Source organism: Mesoplodon bidens (assembly GCF_964165515.1).
Source record: "Mesoplodon bidens genome assembly, chromosome: 1".
Taxonomy (NCBI): domain Eukaryota; kingdom Metazoa; phylum Chordata; class Mammalia; order Artiodactyla; family Ziphiidae; genus Mesoplodon; species Mesoplodon bidens.
The window spans coordinates 184,964,278-184,985,142 of record NC_138176.1 but is presented as its reverse complement, the minus strand read 5'-3'; the positions used below and the strand labels follow the sequence as shown (position 1 = coordinate 184,985,142).

General features: G+C 35.7%; 1 protein-coding gene across 3 annotated transcripts in view; it reads right to left on the bottom strand.

Annotated features, from left to right (window-relative positions):
- Nucleotides 1-704: 704 nt before the first annotated feature.
- The window catches only part of MRPL1 (mitochondrial ribosomal protein L1), an 81,763-nt gene continuing 61,602 nt past the window's right edge, over nucleotides 705-20,865 (bottom strand). For 2 of the 3 annotated variants that reach the window (XM_081245215.1, XM_081245214.1), the window contains exons 8-9: nucleotides 2,309-2,390; nucleotides 705-897 (exon numbers count right to left, since the gene is read on the bottom strand). In XM_081245215.1, the coding sequence (XP_081101341.1) occupies nucleotides 779-897; nucleotides 2,309-2,390 (201 nt within the window). In that variant the 3' untranslated portion in view covers nucleotides 705-778. Of the gene's footprint in view, nucleotides 898-2,308; nucleotides 2,391-12,459; nucleotides 12,672-20,865 lie in introns of those variants that run through there. The other variant, XM_081245216.1, reaches the window with a different exon arrangement.

The window sequence follows — 20,865 nt, the reverse complement described above, 5'->3', positions numbered from 1 at the left end:
GTAAACACTTAAGGACCAACACCAGTATGCAAACTGGTAGCCTGATTCTTCATCCATAAATTACGTTGCTTTATCTACCTCATGGGATATTCATTCAACAAACACTAACAACTTGCTATTAAGCAGAGGAATTCAGGATCAAATAAAGTGTATAAAAACACCATACACAGTGCCTTGTATATTACAAAGCACCATTAAAATATACAATATTTTTAAAAATAAATAAATAAAATATACAATATTGTTATTACAAAAAAATACAAATACTATAAATTGATTCCTAAGAGAAAAAAAAAGTTTTCCATCCACTTGTTTTAAGGGCTTAATCATTTTCTATATTCATGCTATCACAAAAGACATTAAGGAATTATTAGAATGAAGATTTTCCATATTTTTTCTTTAGAAAACAGTCATATTTGTGATGTAGCTCATGACTCTGCCATTCTCTGCCTTATGGGAACTGAGGATGTTACTTTTCCCTCAGATGGTATGACTCTCAAGGGAAAGTTATTAAGCTAGAAATTGCTGCTATAATTACCAGATTGTAGAATCTGAATACTAAGGAAGAAAATTTAACATGATCTAAAAGTTAGGTTCAGACACAGAGCAAATTTTATTTTCTTAGTTTTGAAAGTATTATAAGATTTTCCAGTGTTAAAATTTACTTTCAAGTATGATGATCAAGAAATAACAAGACACCAAACTTAGAAATTAAACAGTTTTTAATTTTCTCTGTTGTTTCTTGATCCACTGAAAATAATTTCTCAATGCAACACATTTAGGCAGCTTTTTTGTCACTTTCTTTGGGTTCTACTTCTTTAGGCAATAATGACTCGATCTTTAGTAACAAACCTTCACTTGTTGAACTTCGAAGGAAAGCACGTACCACAAAGGGTCCTGAAAACAAAGACAAGAATCAATTTTCATTTTATTCCTTAGATACCTAATGAGCAAATACAAACATACAACAAGAAACTTTATAGGACTCGTGTTATATTTTCACTTGAAAAGTACTGATATTACTGAACTATTATTTTGAATTATAACAAAGGGAAGATCGCTTCATTTCTAGAGTAGAAGACAAACTAGCTGTACCATAGTATATTAGAGATTTATAGATGAAACTACACATATTCACTAATAATTCATTTCTCTCTTTCAGAAGGTGATCACCTAGAATTTATTTCATTGCGAAGTCAACAGTAAAGGGAACAGGTGATGATATTTACATTTGATGGCAAGTTTCTAAATATTTATTTAAAACAGTCAGCGCAAATGCTAACTGTGTTACCAAACATTTAGTAAAATTCCTTAAAAATTAAAAAGCCTTTCATAAGAACAATGTTAAGGGACCCTCAGTTAAAATGGCAAAGAGAAGATAACTACATTGCTTTTAGAGATTTACTGTTCATCATTTTACTCCTGATATAGGTTCAGAGGCTCCTATACTCAAAACAAAGTTCTCCATGAAAGAGAAGAATCTATACACATACAGTCACTAAGTACTATGGTCATATCTAGCACAACAGAATTAACAAATGTATTTATTCACCAGTGTGTTTAACTCCCAAAGAAGGTTAAACATAATGTGAGGTTGTGTTTTAATTATACACTTGGTTTATAAAATGAAACATGACAGATTCCTATAATGGTAAGCCTGTTAAGTGCATAGTCAATTGAGGGTTACAGACTCTTGCTTGCTTTCAACCAGTGGAAAGAGAACACGTTTGTCTGAGGAAGGACTGTGAATGGCAGGTAATGCAGCGGGTGCCACACATGTTCCTAGCCTATGACACAGCTTCCACATCAAGTTTCACTGTTCTCCACGAATCACCCCATTTATAAATAGTGATTCTGTGGCATGATTAAAAACCTTGTTTCTTTTCTAAAATAAATAAGATTAAGAAAGCCAGCTGCTAGTACCAGTGACAAAGTGAATGGTCTGGCTTCAAAATATCATCTGTCTCATAAATGACTTTAGGTTCTGCTTAAACACTACTGTAAGTTTAAGGCAATCCGTTACAGTTTTCTTTCAAACTTTATTACATTTAATGGTAGAAATAATGTGGGAACTTATAAAGGTTTCACGATGTATTCCTTATTAATGTTAAAGAGGTCTCCTCTCCAAACAACTACAACTTCTTAATAAGATCATTAGGAATCCTTTGGAGAATTAAGTTGTATTTCTTTAATCCCTGGAAATATTATTGTTATTGCAGTTGCATATTAACTGGATTGTTTTCTTAATATTTTACATTTTTAAAGTATCACAGAGCTACAAGGAAGTCTACCCCAGAGAACCACTTACCCAAATTCAGCGGTCTTTGCCTACAGACTTCACTGATAACTGCTTGCAGATTGGCAGCTATCTGGTCACTTGACATATCCAGCTGAAAGAAAAGGATATATAACATTAATGATGTGAAAGTGAGATGATAATACAATTTTTGGTAGCTGTATCAGTAGTTGTTCCAGACAGTTTTTTCAAATATTCAACTAGTGCAAATTATGTATTAGGAGACCCTACTGTGAAAGAAAAAAACTTCCATAACTTTTTTCAGAATACAAGATTAACATGTCTTTACACGTCAAGACTTAATTACCTTTTAGAACACATTATAGCAAAGTGTTTTAAAGTTGCTCCACTTGTGATTCCTTGAATTCCAAGTAATCTCCCCACAGCATATCCTGGGGCAGAATACACCATTCCTCCCACCCTTTCCCTATCACCAAGGAATTAGTGATATTTTTTCTTCAAGTTATTTGTTTATTTTTTAAAAGAAACTAAGAAAATATTTAGAAGTTAATGCTTTCAAAAGTCCAAAATGAAACTACTTGACAACGCACATTCACGTAACATATCCCACACAGAGACATTTTCAAGATGCTATGCTAACACTCTAACTCTGCAATAACAATTATCCTGCTACTTAGTAAAAGCTACAGTAAGTAAATATATAGTGAATGAGCCCTATTCATAAAACACCTAAACCCAGCATACATCTTTGGAAAGTCCTTGAGTTTATCATTCAAATTCAGTGCATGTTATTCTTCTTAAATATACCAGTTAAAATCAGTTCTATTGCATTCCTATGTTTAGAGGATTTTGCACTTTGCCAAATGAATCCAGTTTTTAAAATTCATATAAAACTTATAATAGTGTAATTGGCAAAAATTAGACAGTAAGAGTTCAAACAAGAATTCTATTTTCCAATGACTCTTGAGACCATTGTGAGAAATGTAGTACATAAGCAGAAAGAGAATTCCTCCTGAAACAAATTATTCTCATCATCATCAGACAACATTTATTTGACATTCACTTAGGTATGATGCAGTACCAAACCCTAAATGAGAAGGTTTGGGCATTACTGGAGGAATTTTCACTTTATGCCAATCCACAAGTGGGAGTTTGGAGAGAGGAAAAAAATCAAGCAATGCTTATTCTCCTTATTAAATCCATAGAACTTATAGACTTTAAGTTGTATTGAAGTAAGTAGTTCACTGACAGACAGGGCACCTTACATTTGCTACGGTAAAAAAAAGAAAACAAAACAAAACACCAAGAGTATCAACATGTGTCCTTTCATTCCTCTCTTAATTCTCCACTTTCCCTCAAAATGTCCTCCTTTATATTATCAACTGAAGTAACCAACACAGCTCTGAGGAGTTCCTTTACCCTTTGTAAAGACCTACCTTAGATTTGGGAGAGCAATAGATACAAGAAAAAGCAAGAGGTCCAATATATCTTCCTTGATAGTTACAAGCTATACTGTTGGACTATATATACTAAACTTCTCAGATTTTTGTAACTGTACTTTCTGCAGACTTATATTGCCATTCCTACAATAAGCTAACAACATAGGCTTTAGAAATGCAAAACAAAAAAACAAACAACAACAAGAACAAAAAGAAATGCAAAACAGATGCCTTCAATGGTTTCATTAAGTTTTAAAATATACAAATTGTTTTAAAATATAGTTTACACTTTTGTCCAAATTTTAGCACCTCTAATTATCAGTACTATGTCCTCTACTGAATCTTAACATATATTTTTAGCCATAATACCTCACTTTACTTTTTCTTTTAGATATTTTGTAAAATTATGAAAAAGATATATTTTATGGGCATAACTTTGATTACACAATTGACTACCAATGACAAGATAGCTACGTAAAAAAAAATGTATGCATGCATGCATGCATTTTATCAAAACTTGCATAGGAAATTTATTTGGGCCGACAATGATCTAGAGACAACTCAGGAAAGCAACATTTACAAGCTTCTCCATCTACATCTCAGTTGCTCTGTTCTACCAGTAGTGCTTTCCACACCGTAACATTCTGTGGCCTGACAAAGGTAAGGAGGACCATTTTGAGGGTATATTATCTGTTAGATTCTCAATAGCAGAGCATTAGACTTGGCAAAGCAGGAAAAAAGTGGGGGCGGGGGGAGTGGAACGGGTTGACCTTGAAGGCGATATTGAACTATATTAAGCACTGTATTTGTGTGTGTATATATGTGTGTATTTGAATATATAATAGTCACAACAGTACCTATGTTTAGCTAAAGTGATTGTCCACTACAGGGCAAAATAGTTATTCCTTGTTCTGTAGCATAAATGTTTTTAAGAAAAGACTGATTTACTGAATCCTCCCTTCTGCTTAACATTCTTATTATATCAGAAATAATTCCCTAAGCAGACTAGATGGAAGACTTCCCAAATATGTCAGGGTGGTGGCTCAATCGATACAGCTGAATTATACCTCTTTGCTTTAACTCTCAGATTTTCCTCTTTCTATGCAATTCCTAACCTTTGTTTTCAGTCACTCTCTACCATTACGAGAAAACTAAAAAACTGTGGTTCTTAACCATTGTTTGTCCCTTTGAGATGCAGACATATGCAGGACAAACTATAGTCATGAGAGTGTCTAAGACAGTGATTCTTAAACTTTTTTCTGGTTATCAAAACTTGCTCCAGAAAAATGCACACAGGCACACAAAAATTTTAGCCTATGCTTTTAGGGTCTTCAAGGATTCTTTGATTAAAAGAAAGGGGAAGAGAGAAGAAAGGCTCCTGAGGAAAGGGGCTCAAGTTAAAAGGGCTACACTTTGAGAACCACCAGTGTCGCTGTTTAATTCGGCTCAAATACTTTGAAGGACTAAGGACAACAGTATGGAAAAAGGATTCAACTTAATTTTCTACATTTTATAGAGGACAGAAATAAAAAAGAAAAAGCAAAGTATGTGTGCACAGTTTTTAAACAATCATATGTTCCACCTAAAGTGGCCAGCTTCTGTCACTGTAAAAGTTGTAACAGCCTCTAGATGACTAATCATCTATAGCTGGGAACTGCAGAGAGGACTGCTGCTTTGGATAAGCACTTGTTAGAACACCTGACCTCCAAAACCCCTTCCAAGTGCAATGTTCTAGGGTTACAAAAAGGGTAGCCTGGCAATGGTTTCTGCAGGTGGGCCAATACTCAATTCCCTTGACTCCTGAAAGTCTAAACCAAGAAAAGGAAGACAAGACAGTCTGTGTATCTCCTATACAACATTAAGTAATAGTAGTAGTAGAAGTAGTAGCAGCAGCAACGGCAGCGGCAGCAGTAATAATAATAATAATACTAGAGCAGCTCTATTTATTGGGTGCTTACTCTAAGCCAAACTCTGTTCTAAGCATTACATAGATATTCTCATTCATTTCTCCCAAGTATCCTAAAGATGGGAACCATTATCATTCCTTTTTTTTTTTGCGGTACGCAGGCCTCTCACTGTTGTGGCCTCTCGCGTTGCGGAGCACAGACTCTGGACGCACAGGCTCAGCGGCCATGGCTCACGGGCCCAGCCGCTCCACGGCATGTGGGATCCTCCCGGACCGGGGCACGAACCCACGTCCCCTGCATCGGCTGGCGGACTCTTAACCACTGCGCTACCAGGGAAGCCCTATCGTTCCTCTTTTACAATTAGAAACTGAGACTTAGAAAACTCTGTAACTTATTCAAAAGCACCCACATGATAAGGAGTGGCTCAGCAGCTATGTGCATGAGCTCTAAAGGCAGAGAAATGTGACTTTGAACCCCATTTCCACCATTTACTAGCTTGTAACCCTGGACACAGCTAGTAAGTGTTGGTAATCTTTAATGAAAATTAAAGTGTCAGTTGTCTGGGAAACACAAATGAGTTGGTTATAAACTAAGGGGAGAAAAAGAGGAAACTAAGTGAAATACTGAAAGGGAAAGAATTTACATTTAAGTGGGAAAAATATGAATTTTTCTTTTCACCTAATGAATCCTTTCCTACCTTCCCAGTTTTTAGATGTTAACAGCGTACAATTCAGCAACATTTACTTGGCCTTCACTCTTTGCTGAGCAACATGCTGGGGACTAGGAACAGAAAGATGAGTAAGATACAAACCTTAACATCAAGGAGCTCACCATCTGGTCACTAAAATACAACATGACAGGTGCTACTCTAATCAAATGAACAAAGTGCCACAAGGGTAGAGAGGAAGAATTGACTGACTTTGGCAGAGAACGCTTCACAAAGGTTATATTTAAATTGAGTCTTAAAGGATGAAGAATTCTGAAGGACAAAGAGGATCTTCTAGGCAGATGGAGCAGCAAGAGGTAATGTGAGAACAGGTGGATCATGTGACCAGAAGGCAGCTCACTATATCTAGCCCAGGGTTGCAAACTCAAATGGCTACAGTGGCCACAGCAGGTAACATGCATGATTGAAGAGGACTGGGTTTGAGTGCATATGCATACAGGACCCACGGGACACAGGCTGTGCATAGGTGGAGAGCACTGCTCCATAGGGAAGAGGCAGCAGCCATTGAGTGCTAACAGAATGTTACACTGAGGGCTCTGAGGCCGGTTTATCAGAACTCTTGACTGGTGAAGAACAACCAGAAATCTGGATTTCTATGTGACATTATCTAGTTTTTAAATGCTGAATCAATAAAACAAAACAAGTCTGGGGGCCAAACTCAGCCGGTAAGCTGCCAATTTGTAACTCTAGACTTCAAGCTGCGTCACTGAAAATAACAGGAAATCCTGAATTTGAACTTGACATAGTGATTTGACACTAAATTATAAAAAGATTTGAATGTAAAGCTAAGATTTTAGAACATATTCTGTCAACAGTGAGAAGCTACTTAATGTTTTTAAGCAGACAAATGGTATTTCTGGTTTACGTTTTAGAAAGAATTTTAGAGGAAGGGTGTCAAACAGGAGTTGGCAAACTTTCTCTGTAAATGGTCAGACAGTAAATATTTGGGGGCTTTGCAGGCCTAATGGTTTCCGTTGCAAATACTCAATTCTGCTGTTGTGGTGCGAAAGTCATCATAGACAATACATAAACAAATGACCACAGCTGCGCTTCAAGAAAACTTTACTTACAAAAACAGGTGGAGAGCTGGAAGTGGCCCACAGGCCACAGTTTGCACACCTCTGGTGTGGAAGATAGACCAAAGGATGTCTGAGAAAGTGAATGGGCAAAGGAAACCATTACTTTTTGCTAAAGCAGAAAAGATTTTTGTTTTGTTGTGTTTAACAGAAAGCTTTGTTGGGTGCTGATAGACATGGTATCCTATAATGCATCTACTATGCAGATGAGGCAAAAAAAATGTTTTGTCAAGCTAAGAATTGCATTGCCATTTAAAATAAAAGTAGGAAAAATGCTTAGCAACTGTTTCAACAACTGCCGTAAATTTTATATACACACTTGAAACAAGATGTTGCATGGGGCCTTTCTGGAAGTTTCTTCAGGACTGATGACCAGGGCCTAAATCTGAAAGCAAAAAAGGCATGTAGTGCATGCCCTATATTTTACAGAAAGATGCCAATAATTAAGGCCAAAAAGTTCTCACCATAATCAACCACCATGCTAAGGAGAAGCAGGCCAAGAGGCAAGGCTCCAAGAGGCTCTTGTGTAGAGACTGGGGGCACTGCCAGAAGAAGATACTAGCTTGCTGAACACATGCTTGAAGGACATCAAATAAGTAAGAGCTGGTCACTGGCCAGAGAAGTGGCAACAACCAAAGTAGGGACAACAAATACAGGCAGATAAGACGGGGCAGTTGTCTCTTCTCCCTTATTCCCTTTGTTAAGCCTCTACCACAGAAGAGTTAGGCCTGGAACAGGGGGTAGGGAGTAGGAATTCAGTATTCAGTAGGAGTAGGGATTCAGTATTTAGAACTGAATCAAGTCACTGCAGCACTCTACAGTCTAGAGTGGGAGAAGGTGTGAGTGAAATTTTACTAAGCCCTCCCTGCTTCAGATCACGAGCTATAAAAGCCTGGTTCCAAACTGAACAAGGAAAATCTCTGGACAGCAGATCACAGTTTTGAACTGAACCTCACTGCACTTTTAATTACTGAGAGCCACTAGAGTTATGCCTGTCACCTAACATGCCTGTGCATAACAGAGAAGAAAAATTGTACATGGCACACTTGGAATCAGGGGATGGAGAAGACTATTTCATGTTTGTACTCCATTAAATTCAGACTTTTCAATAGAGCTGTACATTTACACATAGACTGTATTCTGTGCACATGAGAATTTATGTGAATTTATGTTCATAGGAATCATGGTTATAATAATGAGTGATACTGCAAACAATCTAAATGCCCAAGAAAAAGAGTAAAATTGAATAAATTAAGATATATCCACAATACAGCTATGAAAATAATACTTTGTAAGAATTTTAATGATTTCGGAGAATATTCAAGATACAGTATTTAAGGAAAAGAGAATAGAAAAGTCAATATATGACAGCAATTACATAAAAAATAAATGCATAGTGCCTTGGAAATCTCCTCCCCTTTCCTAGAGCCCTGATGATATGCCTGCCTCCTACCCCTTAAAATTCATTTACTCCCCTCCCCTCAGGGAGAAGGTGTTTTTTTTTTTTTTTTTTTTTGCGGTACGCGGGCCTCTCACTGTTGTGGCCTCTCCCGTTGCGGAGCACAGGCTCCGGATGCGCAGGCTCACAGGCCATGGCTCATGGGCCCAGCCGCTCCGCGGCATGTGGGATCTTCCCAGACCGGGGCACGGATCTGTGTCCCCTGCATCGGCAGGCGGATTCTCAACCACTGTGCCACCAGGGAAGCCCCAGAAGGTGTTTTTAGGGCTCGAGGCTTCCCTTTTCCATTCCTTCATCAAGGTTTCTGAATAAGGTTTCTGCTCTGCTACACACACACACAAATACATGCATAGAGAAAGAGCAGTAATGAAAAGCACTAAAATGTTACCAATTGCAATTTTAAAATAACGTTTATATTCTTATTTATGCTATTCAGTATTTCTCAAATATTATTATGTGCATGTTATCACCTGTTGATAAAAAAAAAAACAAACTAGTTTTAGTTTAGCATTTTAAACTATAAAACCAGTCCTTTAAAATGCTATAAATGGGGCTTCCCTGGTAGCGCAGTGGTCGAGAGTCCGCCTGCTGATGCAGGGGACATGGGTTCGGGCCCTGGTCCGGGAAAATCCCACATGCCACAGAGCGGCTGGGCCCGTGAGCCATGGCCGCTGAGCCTGCATGTTTGGAGCCTGTGCTCCGCAACAGGAGAGGACAAAGCAGTGAGAGGCCCGCGTACCGCACAAAAAAAAAAAAAAAAAGATACTATAAATGACAAGGCATACTTTATTTCTTCACGTTTCCCTGAAACAAAATAAAAACCATTCTCACTTTTGGTACTGAGGGATAGACCCAGACCTCCACATCCCCCCACCACCATGGGTCCTAACAGCTAATTATGTTGTTACAGGCTTATATATATATATTTAATTATATTTTTTGAATTGAAAGGCAGTAAAAGTAACCTTTTTGGGGGTGTACAGTTCTATAAATTTTAACTCCTGCATATATTTGAGTAACTACTACCACAGTACTGGACACAGAATCCAAAAAATCCTTCCTCATCCCTCATGTGGCCTCTTTTAGCCACTCCTAATCCCTGGCAACTTTTCATCTCTTTAAAAATGTCATACAGGGCTTCCCTGGTGGCGCAGTGGTTGAGAGTCCGCCTGCTGATGCAGGGGACGCGGGTTCGTGCCCCGGTCCGGGAGGACCCCACATGCCACGGAGCGGCTGGGCCCGTGGGCCATGACCACTGAGCCTGCGCGTCCGGAGCCTGTGCTCCACAACGGGAGAGGCCACAACAGTGAGAGGCCTGCGTACCTCCAAAAAAAAAAAAAAAAAAGTCATACAGATGGAATAATTATATGTAACCTTTGTTTTCTTTCCTCCATAATTTAAAAAAATATGGTAAAATATACATAAAATTTACCATTTTAACCATTCTGAAGTATACAGTTCAGTGGCATTAAGTACATTCACATTGTTGTACAACTCTGACCACCATCTATCTCTAGAACTCTACCTCCTGCATCTAAAAGTCTGCATCTAAAAACCCATTAAACGCTAACTCCCCATTCCCTTCAACCCCCAGCCCCTGACAACTACCATTCTACTTTCTGTTTCTATGACTTTAACTGCTCTAGGTACCTCATATCACATTTGGAATCATATAATATTTGTCCTTTTGGACAAATATTTGGTGGAATCATATATTTGTCCTTTTGTGACTGGCTTATTTCATTTAGCATGATGTCTCTAAGTTTTATTCATGTTGTAGCAAGTGTCAGAATTTCCTTCCTTTTTAAGGCTGAATAATATTCTACTGTATGTACATACGCATTTTGTTTATCCGTCCAGCCTTAGATGGACACTTGGGTTGCTTCCACCATTTGGCTATTGTGAACAATGCTGCTATGAACATGGGTATACTTATACCTCTCTGAGTCCCTGCTTTCAATTCTTTGGGGCATACATCTATAAGTGGAACTGATGGATCTTATGGTAATTCTGTTTAAATTTTTGAGGAACCGCCACACCATCTTCCACAGCAGCTGCACCACTTCACATCCCCACCAGCAATGCTCCCCATTCTCGCCAACACTAATTTCTGTTTTTTTGGTAACATCCATTTCAATAGGTGTAGTGCAGTATCTCATTTGGTTTAAATTTGCATTTTCTTGATGGCTAATGATGCTGAGCATCTTTTCATGTGTTTATTGGCTATCTGTATATCTTATTTGGAGAAATGTGTGTTCAGATACTTTGCTCACTTTATTTATCTTTTTATTATTGAGTTATAAGAATACTTTATATATTTTAGATATAAGTCTCTTATCAGATATATATATAGTTTGCAGATATTTTCTGCCATTCAGTGGCTTGCCATATCATTCTGTTGATAGTGTCCTGTGATGCACAAAAGTCTTGTTTTGATAAAATACAATTTATCTCTTTTGTTACCTGTGCTTTTGGTGTCAGTATTTAACCTTTTGAGGCTACTTTCACTCAGGTTACAGTATGTAACCTTTTGGGACTGACCTTTTGTTGTGTCTATCAATAGTTCATACCTTTTTTTATCACTGAGTCATACTCCATTATACGGATGTACCACATTTTTTTTTAATCCATTCACACATAGAAGGATAACAGGTTTTTCCATCTTTTGATGATTATCACTACAGTTCCTATAAATATTTGTGTTCAGATATTTGTGTGAACGTTAAGTTTTGATTTCACCACAAATGTTTCAACTCTATGGGAATGGAATTGGTGGACCTTACAGTAAACCTATGTTCAGCTTTACAAGACACTATCACGCTGTTTTCTAGAGTGGCTGTACTATTTTGTATTCCAACCATCAATGTATGAGAGTTTCTCCATAATCTTGCCATTTTTAAAAAAAGTAATTTTCTGCACAATACTTCCTCCTTTCCTTTTGAGATGCTGATGATATGAAAGTTAGATCTTTGTTATCGTCCCATAGGGCCTTGATGGTCTTTTTTTTTTTTTCCTATCTTTCATCTCTGCTTTTTAGATTTAATAATTTTTATGATCTACCTTCAAGTTCTCTGACTCTTTCCTCTGTCACCTCCATTAATTTCATCTCCAGAAGTTAATACATAATTTTTATGAGATCCCTTTCCTAAGTACCCCACCCCTTGATATCCCCAGTACTTTCTGGTTTCCTGGGGCTCTCCTTTCCAGCACTCTGCCCAGAAAGCTGAGGTTTTATTTACATTTTGCCTCTTACTTCCTCCAACTGTTTCGGCAGTGGGAGTCAACTGGCAGGAAGACAGAGAAGATAAGAAAAGGGTACATGCCCCTACCTCTTGAGACCATAGATCCTCCAATCAGAAAGTGAGGCAACCCCATTCCTCAATTTTAGATACCTGTGTCTTCCTCTGCACCCATTGTCACTGTTAGGAGCCATGATCTCTATTTCCCAAGCCTGAGGTAAGAGGGCTTCTCCTAGAGCTCTCCTGGGGCTCTCTGCCTGCATTGATGTCTACTTCCCGGTTTCAGGCTATGTTGAGACCAGGCCATGGGACAACACAAAAGGAAAAATGGCAAACTCACCGCCAGTTTGGTGGTACTTCAAATTCTGGTCTTCCCTAATTCACCTGTTACTATTGACTTTTCAGAGTCTTCAAATAGCTGCTCCATGCATTCTGTCCAGGTTTTATAATAGGTGCACTCACTGAGAGACACAGGGTGTCATATGATTATTACACCATCTCACTTGGAACCAGAACTTCCCAGGCTTATGTTTTATATATTTATATTTTAGGGTTGGCAAACGTTTTCTGTAAAGGACCAAAGAGTAAATATTTTAGGCTTGGAGGGTCACATATGATTTCTGCTGCATATTCTTTTTTTATACAACCTCTTAAAAGATCATTCTAAGCTCACAGGTGGTACAAAAACAGACCATAGAGCCATTGTTTTCCAACTCCTGTATTAGAATACATTATTTATCTCCAAGTATACAAAAATTCATGCAAAGACAAAGTGTAGTATAATTTATGCTTTACATCATTTTAACAAATCAATATCTTTACCAAAATCTATGGGTGCTGTAAGGCAAAAGCAGCCTTCATCACTGCTCATGATAAAGTTGTCTGAAAAATCTGTAATTTTGTGTTACATTTAATATATTTAATAATTCATAATAGGATCTTATAGATGTTTTATTGTTTACTGTAAATACTATATTACTGAATGTTATTATTTGTTTAGAAGTATCACTAATGAAAATCACAGGGAATTATCTTTCAGATCCATTCAATTTCTTTTACAAGGATTTGGATAAAGACAGAATTCAGTAAAAGCTATCATACTTATCACTGGTTTTTAAAATAAAGCTAACAAAAGAAAGCTGTGTGTGCAGTATACTGACAATTACTTATTAACAAATGGGTTGGCAAACAAAGGAAAGCGAGTCAGTTTACTTCCCTACTGCATGTTATGTCACATATTTTTCATCATGTGTTATTCTACTGATCAATGATCATTACATTGTTGAGTTATTGCAATGAATTAAAAAGCAAAGTTAGCTGTTTCTCTCAAATGGTATGGTTTTTCTTATGCTATTATTTATATCTGATTGAAGGGGACAGTCACACTTCCAATCCCAAAAGTTCTGGGAAATTATCATCTGATTTCATGACAGTATAGATAAGAAAACTAAAAATGATAATAAACTATTTTTAATTCTAATATGCCTACTGGTAAGAACACTGATAAAAATCCATACAATGGATATACCCTAAAATACTACAAAGACTATTCATCCCAGTTAAATAAATATACATCTCTCACAATAAAGCATCAAGCAAAATGCTGGCCCATATTGGGTCCAGGATAAACATCATTTTCTCCTCTTTCTTAGCCCCATACTTCTAGAAATCTAAGATCTACTGCCAGTCTACTTCCTTTATTTTTAATGAGAACTTAAAAAGTACAGAATTTGACCTTTATATTCTACAGTTTATTTTCCACCTTTAAATTTCCTTATCTATGACACAGTACACTGCAATACACCAAAAATAGTGCAACGAAAGAAAAGTTAATCATCAACTGGAAGAAATGGAGGAAAAGGAGGAGGGGAAGTGGCAATGAGCCATGAGCCAATGAGCTGCCTCCTTGTATCAAACTATTGTTTGTATCTAATTGATATAAGCAATACTCCTTGCTTGCCACTTTCTCAACTTGTGGATCTAGATGCTTCAAAATAAGGCTTTATTTTCCATGCGCTATACTACTCACATCTTGTTTAACTGAACTCCAACACATTCACTTCTCCTGTTCTAACATGTTCGCTAAAACTGAAGGCTCTGATTTCAACACAAGATTTTACTATGTTTATATTCCCTTGCCCTGAACTTGTTTATTTTTGTTACCATATACATCATCTTTTATCAGCTGGCAAGTTGAAAATATTCTTGCCACAAAACAATTCACTATTACACAAGCAAAACATAGTGATACACACCTATGAATGGACCATGTCTACAACTTTAAAAAGAGGGGGGGGAAAAGCACATCAAAGACACTGCCTTTATATTAAGTATGTCAAAGATCCAAGTATATTTGAAACCCAGACAAGAAACACTAGTCAAATCAGGTCTTGGCATGATTTATCATAAACAGAAATCTGAGATGTCCTATCCTCTGTTTTTTTTTCTTTTAAGAAAATGGTTTGATTTGCCAATAGCATTATTATTTACAAGTCTTCAAAATCTGGATATTTACATGATTGTAAAAGGGTTCCAGTTGTTTTTCCTTTAATGCTATGATAACCATTCATGTCAAAGCTAGGCTATTATATTACATTTAAAAGATGTTCTTCAAAATTTCAATTATATTTAATGAAGTTTTTAGAAGTCTTCCTCAATACAAATTATTTAAGAATTTATGTTCTAATACCATATTAATACATTAAAAGAAATAGCAATAGTTTCTAAATTAAAACAGAGTGGCATACACATTTTGAAAGTATAGTTTCTTTAGAATACTTTACTCTTTTACTTAAGTTGATTTCACAGGATACTAGTAGGAATCTGTCTTGTGATATAAGAAAATAAATAGGAAAAGTAGGACTCCACTCACAGGAGGAATCAATGTTTCATAATAAACTTACTGACACCACTGATTTGGAATTAGTAATAATTCAAAGACTGTCAAATATGTTTTAAAAGTTTTATGATGTAATGAATGTGAATGTAATGAATATGATGTAATGAATGTGATATAATGAATGTGAATTAAGATTACAGGAAAGGGGCTTCCCTGGTGGTGCAGTGGTCGAGAGTCTGCCTGCCGATGCAGGGGACATGGATTCGTGGCCCGGTCTGGGAAGATCCCACGTGCCGCGGAGTGGCTGGGCCTGTGAGCCATGGCCGCTGAGCCTGCGCGTCCGGAGCCTGCGCTCCACAACGGGAGAGGCCACAACAGTGAGAGGCCCACGTACCACAATAAAAAAAATTACAGGAAAATATTTAAACATCTTTAGAGAACATTTACATTAAAAACACTGTTTAATATAAACCACTGATTTGTTAATTATATAGCATAATTAACTGAGGCAGCATCTATCAAGCAACATTTTTGGATTAGATACTCTATGTTATCAAAGTTAGTTGTATTTCATTGAAAAACTAGTCTGTGGTATTCACTTTCAACTAATTCACATTAATTTTCCCAAAAATTTAATTCGATTTTTCATGTCTTTCCAATATGTAGGTGGATGAACAAGGAGGTAGGGAAGAGTAGAGAAAAAAAAGAGATACAGAAAAAGAAAATAGAAAAGAAAAACTTCAGAGAGCTATTAAAAGAAGGAAAAAATAAAAGGAAAGAGAAAGAGGGAGGAAGGAAGAAGGAAGGGAAAAGGGAGCCTGAAAACAAGTATCAAAAACAAACTACATTAAAAAAAGAAACCTACAAATAATAACAATTATTTTTAAATCATGTCAAATAATTTTCATCAAAGTACCAGAAATGAACTACCTCTTCATCTGGAGACTGAAAAAGTAAAACTACCATGAATGTTCAAATGGGAAGGAAAATATTACAAAGCTGCTCAAAAGCCTATTATAATTATTCTTGAATTAATCCTCATCTAATCTCCTGCCTAGATTGGTGGCCAGAATTCTGAGAGCCAGGTAAGGGAAGAGGACTGGGTGGGGAGGAGGGAAGGATTTCTCAACATTCCATATACATATATTCACTTAATCTCCCTGTTTTCAATTTTCTCAACTCCTGATCTCCCCCAGTAAGAGACCTTTGTTTTAATCTTTCCCGCCATCCGCTAGCATGGGAAAGGGCAGTTACCCAAGGTCATGAAATATGTAAAAATCTTCAAGAGTTTTCAACTAATCCTATTTGAGAGGGTTCTTGCCCCATCCCCACACATACCATTAACACTCAGTTCCAGAGATATCTAGAGCCAAATCCTAGCCTTTTTAAAGATCCTGAAATTTAAATTATATTAATATTTTGGCTTTCTCCATTGCTGACTTAAGATTTAACATTTTCTAATCAGTTACTACTGTGGTATGCATTCAATCCATCTTTACCTAGAAGCCTCAGAGCACATGTTATTTTCAAGTGTCCATGTGATACTTGGAAAAAGAATATTAATCTTATACTATGGGCCACAATGAAAGTCTCAAGGAATTTTTTAGAAGTAGAAACTAAAAAGGATGCAGTCTTCAACCATAAGGCAGTCAAACTAGAATATAGTAAAAAAAAATTTTTTTTTTTGCGGTACGCGGGCCTCTCACTGTTGTGGCCTCTCCCGTTGCGGAGCACAGGCTCCGGATGCGCAGGCTCAGTGGCCATGGCTCACGGGCCCAGCCGCTCCGCGGCATGTGGGATCTTCCCGGACCGGGGCATGAACCTGTGTCTCCTGCATCGGCAGGCAGACTCTCAACCACTGCGCCACCAGGGAAGCCCAGGAAAAATTTTTAAAGTCAAAAATTTTTAAATACTCTCCCAAATAAGAATAAAAAGTCCCATGGCAGATTATTTAGAAAATAATGACAAGAAAACTAAATATCAAACATGTAATTAGAGGCAAATTCACAAATTTAAACTCTTATTAAGAAAAAAAAACAACTCACAAACCTCATATAAAACTTAGAAAATTAGAAAACAACAAAACATATCTCAAGATAATATAATAAAGAAAAAGAGCAAATCAATAATTTATAAATAGAAAAAAATAGCAATAAATTCTAAAAACTATACTAAAAAACAAAAGTACTTTAAAAAACATACACAGGATAGCACAGGGAACTATATTCAATATCCTGCAATAAACCATAATGGAAAAGAATAGGAAAAAGAATGTATATATATGTATAATGGAATCACTTTGCTGTACAGTAGAAATTAACGTATTGTAAATCAACTATTCTTCAATAAATTTTAAAAAACATATACAGAAGAATGTCCTATTCTTAGGCTATGCATATAAATTATGCATATAAAATATTTGCATATTTTATACGCAAATAAAAGTGTTATGTTGAATGAAGTGCTATGATGTCTGCAACTTAATTTTAAGTGGTTTAGAAAATATAAAAGAATATCTACTATTTTCTCTAAGCAAACTACTTATCCTAGTTTTTCTAAGCAAATTGGTGAATCTAGGTGATGAGTACATAGGTGTTTGTTATACTATTCTTTCAACCTTTCCATTCATTTAAAATTTTCCAAAATAAAAAACTGAGGAAAAAGATATGCTGACATTGAGGGTATTTAAAAATAAGATCTTAAGCTCTTTCAAGTAAGAGCTTAACTAAGCTTTATTAAGCAATAAATTCCAAGAAAATGTGTAATGTTTCATTATTTTCTTACCTAAAATGTTATGAATGTGATTTAATTTCTCTTTAGATTTTCTTTTCTAAAGTGCTGTGAACCAAGGAGTCCCCAATGCTCTAAGATAAAATGAAGATAGGTCATCAAGATTCCTGATTTTATGGTGTTTCAGAAAATATTACAGTGAAAAGTCATTTTTAAAAGCTTGTATATACATGTATACTTGAATTACTTTGAAGTGAAAAATTAAACAGAGAAAGTTGATTGGACATGATCCTATAGAGATTTTGTAAGCATTTAAGTATAAAATATGTAGATGTTTTAATTGTGTAAATATAAAAGCTGGTATGCAGAAGTCATTCTTCTTTGTACTTATTTATTTTTAATGTTCTATAAAGTGAAATGTGAAGTAATATTTCCCTAGATAAATGGTTTTATGTGGATTTCAATCATATTCTAACTCAAATACCTGCACAAATATCAGCTTCAATAAAAAAAAAAGAAAAAGTTGATTGGAAATATAGCAGGTCCTCAGTAAACATTCTTTTGAAAGTGTGGAAAATCCCACTAAGTTTCTGTGCTGACACCAAAGCATTTATAAAGGGGCCAAAACTACAAAAAATGATCTGAAACTGAGTAGATTTTATAGTACACCGCACCCTTTAAAAGGTCCACTGTGCATTATAACACAAATCTACATTTTTATCCTCAAACTTTATCTAACTTTATTAATCCCAGAAGATTTCTAGTTTAGACTTGATTTGAAAATCAAAGTCTAAAACCCATGAAAACTACAGTAACTATTTCTACACATGTGAGATTCTATTGAACTGGATTCAGACATAAAAGTTGCTACTTGAAAACATATATACAGAAACATGGGTCAAATTTTACAGGCTCTTTTAGGAGTGTATATAATAGGCCATGAGAGTCATAATTTATTATGGCATGAAATACTATATAGGTTAAATACATCACATAGGCACATTCCAAATTTTCCTTTAAACTACAGTTTATGTCCTTTCTTCTTGATAAATGAAGAAAAGTCCTACAAGTCCTAATGTACCATATTTTACAGCTGTAGAATTTTTTTCCTAGTGAAAAGTTCTATCTCTTGATCTCCACCACTCTCAGCAAATGAAACCTAACAACAACACTATCACCTTCGATTTTAAAATATGTGAAGCAGTCAATATTAACAAAAGTGAAAGAAGGAAGAGAGAGAGAGAACATTTTAGTTTTTGACAAATATAATGATATTATGTGTGCCTCTGTAAAATGGGAAAGTCAACATTAATAGAAACTTGGAAAGAACTTTTACCTTATAATAAAGGACAAGTTAAGAAAACCAACCAACAATGGGACTGGCTTACAATTACACTTACAAGTGATCTGGAAAAGTAGGCTGGAGGCCAAGATTCTTAAATCAAACAAGCAATCTATCAGTGAGAAAAAGCATGTTTCTGAGAGCCTCATAGCTGACATAAAATGGATTTGTGGTATGTTATAAAATACTAACAGACACCCTTTGAAAATTACTTCAAAGTCTTTATTCTGGCAGGTTTCTGCTATAATATCTGGACACTGTTTAGTTTTTTTGTGTAATGTCAAAATATACACCTGACTAAGCATTCCTATAATGAATAAAGGACAAGATTCTTAATTCTGACTCTCATTTTGTGAAATCCCAGGAATGAAAATTTTCGCTTTCAATATTACTTCTAAGGACTGTTTGAAAAGTTTAGTGTAAATTAAATTTTTATAAAATAAAATACTGATTCACCATATATAATATATATTTTTATAAGGGTGTTTAGGCTGTAACATTTCTGGAAGGGCAGGATAAAACTATTAATAGGAGTTCCATAAGGAAACAATTACAGACAGATGGGATTTAGTGTTCCCTTATACATTTTTGTAAACCGCTTTAATTTAACCAAGTGAATACATTAATTTGAAAATTTTTAAATGTCAACAGGTTTATCTGGGCAGCAGAATTATAACTATGATATTGTTTTCTAAATATTAAACTCAGATTATTCATTTGTAAATTATCTAATTACTACCTGAAATTAAACTGCTATTTAGAATATATATACTGAGACATATTATGTCTCCATTTCATTTTTTGAGAATCTGCCTTAGTTTCATTTCTCTTTCGTGGAAAGAGTCATAATTTAAATTTTTAAAAAACTTAAGGTCCAGTTGAAGAAATGTGCTTTTTCTCCCCTGTAAACTTTATTTTTAGTTTTATGCTTTAAGACATTTCCCTTGAATCTGATCACTTAGCAACTCACTTTTATCCTAACCAACTTATTCTTCATGCCAAGGGAGAAAATAAATGGTGATTGCATAACAGCAATATAAGAGACTGAAAAATAAAATATTCCAATAATAGTCTGTTCTGTCAGCATGATGTTCAATATATCATCTGAATGACATTTTCACTGATATGAGTATTTTATCTGATAGTGCGTGTAGACATAAACAATTTCATGAATATGTAAACTATAGGTACAAATGGTAGGAAAGATTAAGAAGGAAACTAATTTACCTGCAAGTAATGCGGACAAATGTTAGATACTGGCTGGCTATAAGAGCATTAGTAAAGTTCTGATATACAAAGGCAGTAGTGGTTGAGTTCAAATACCCAAGATGCTAATCCTCAAGTCAGATAATTAAGAAAGATCATTCAACTGATTGTATTTATCACTTTGATACAGAATAAAACCCAGCTTAAACTACTCAAGATCAATTTCACATTACAGCAGTATTAGAACTGGATCCTGAAGCAATGTGGCAGTACAGAATTAAAACAAGGGAATTCTAGGTGATTTAACTAAAGTAAGATAGTCTCTCCCATACAGGCAAATAAAAACACAAAACTAATACATTTCACTCTCCCTCAAAACATCTTTCTAGATTAGGAGTCAGCAAAACTTTTCTCTAAAGATCCAGACAGTAAATATTTTAAGCTTTGTAGGCCACATATAATCTCTGCAAATTCTTTGTTTTGCTTGTTTTTTAAAACCATTTAAAATTGTAAAGACGATTCTTAGGTCACAGGTTATTAAAAAAAAACAGGCCACAACTGGATTTGGCCCATGGCCATACATCGCTTTTGACCCTGCTCTGGATAGCCCCCTTTTATCCAAAATGAGGCAGACCCTGAATGGG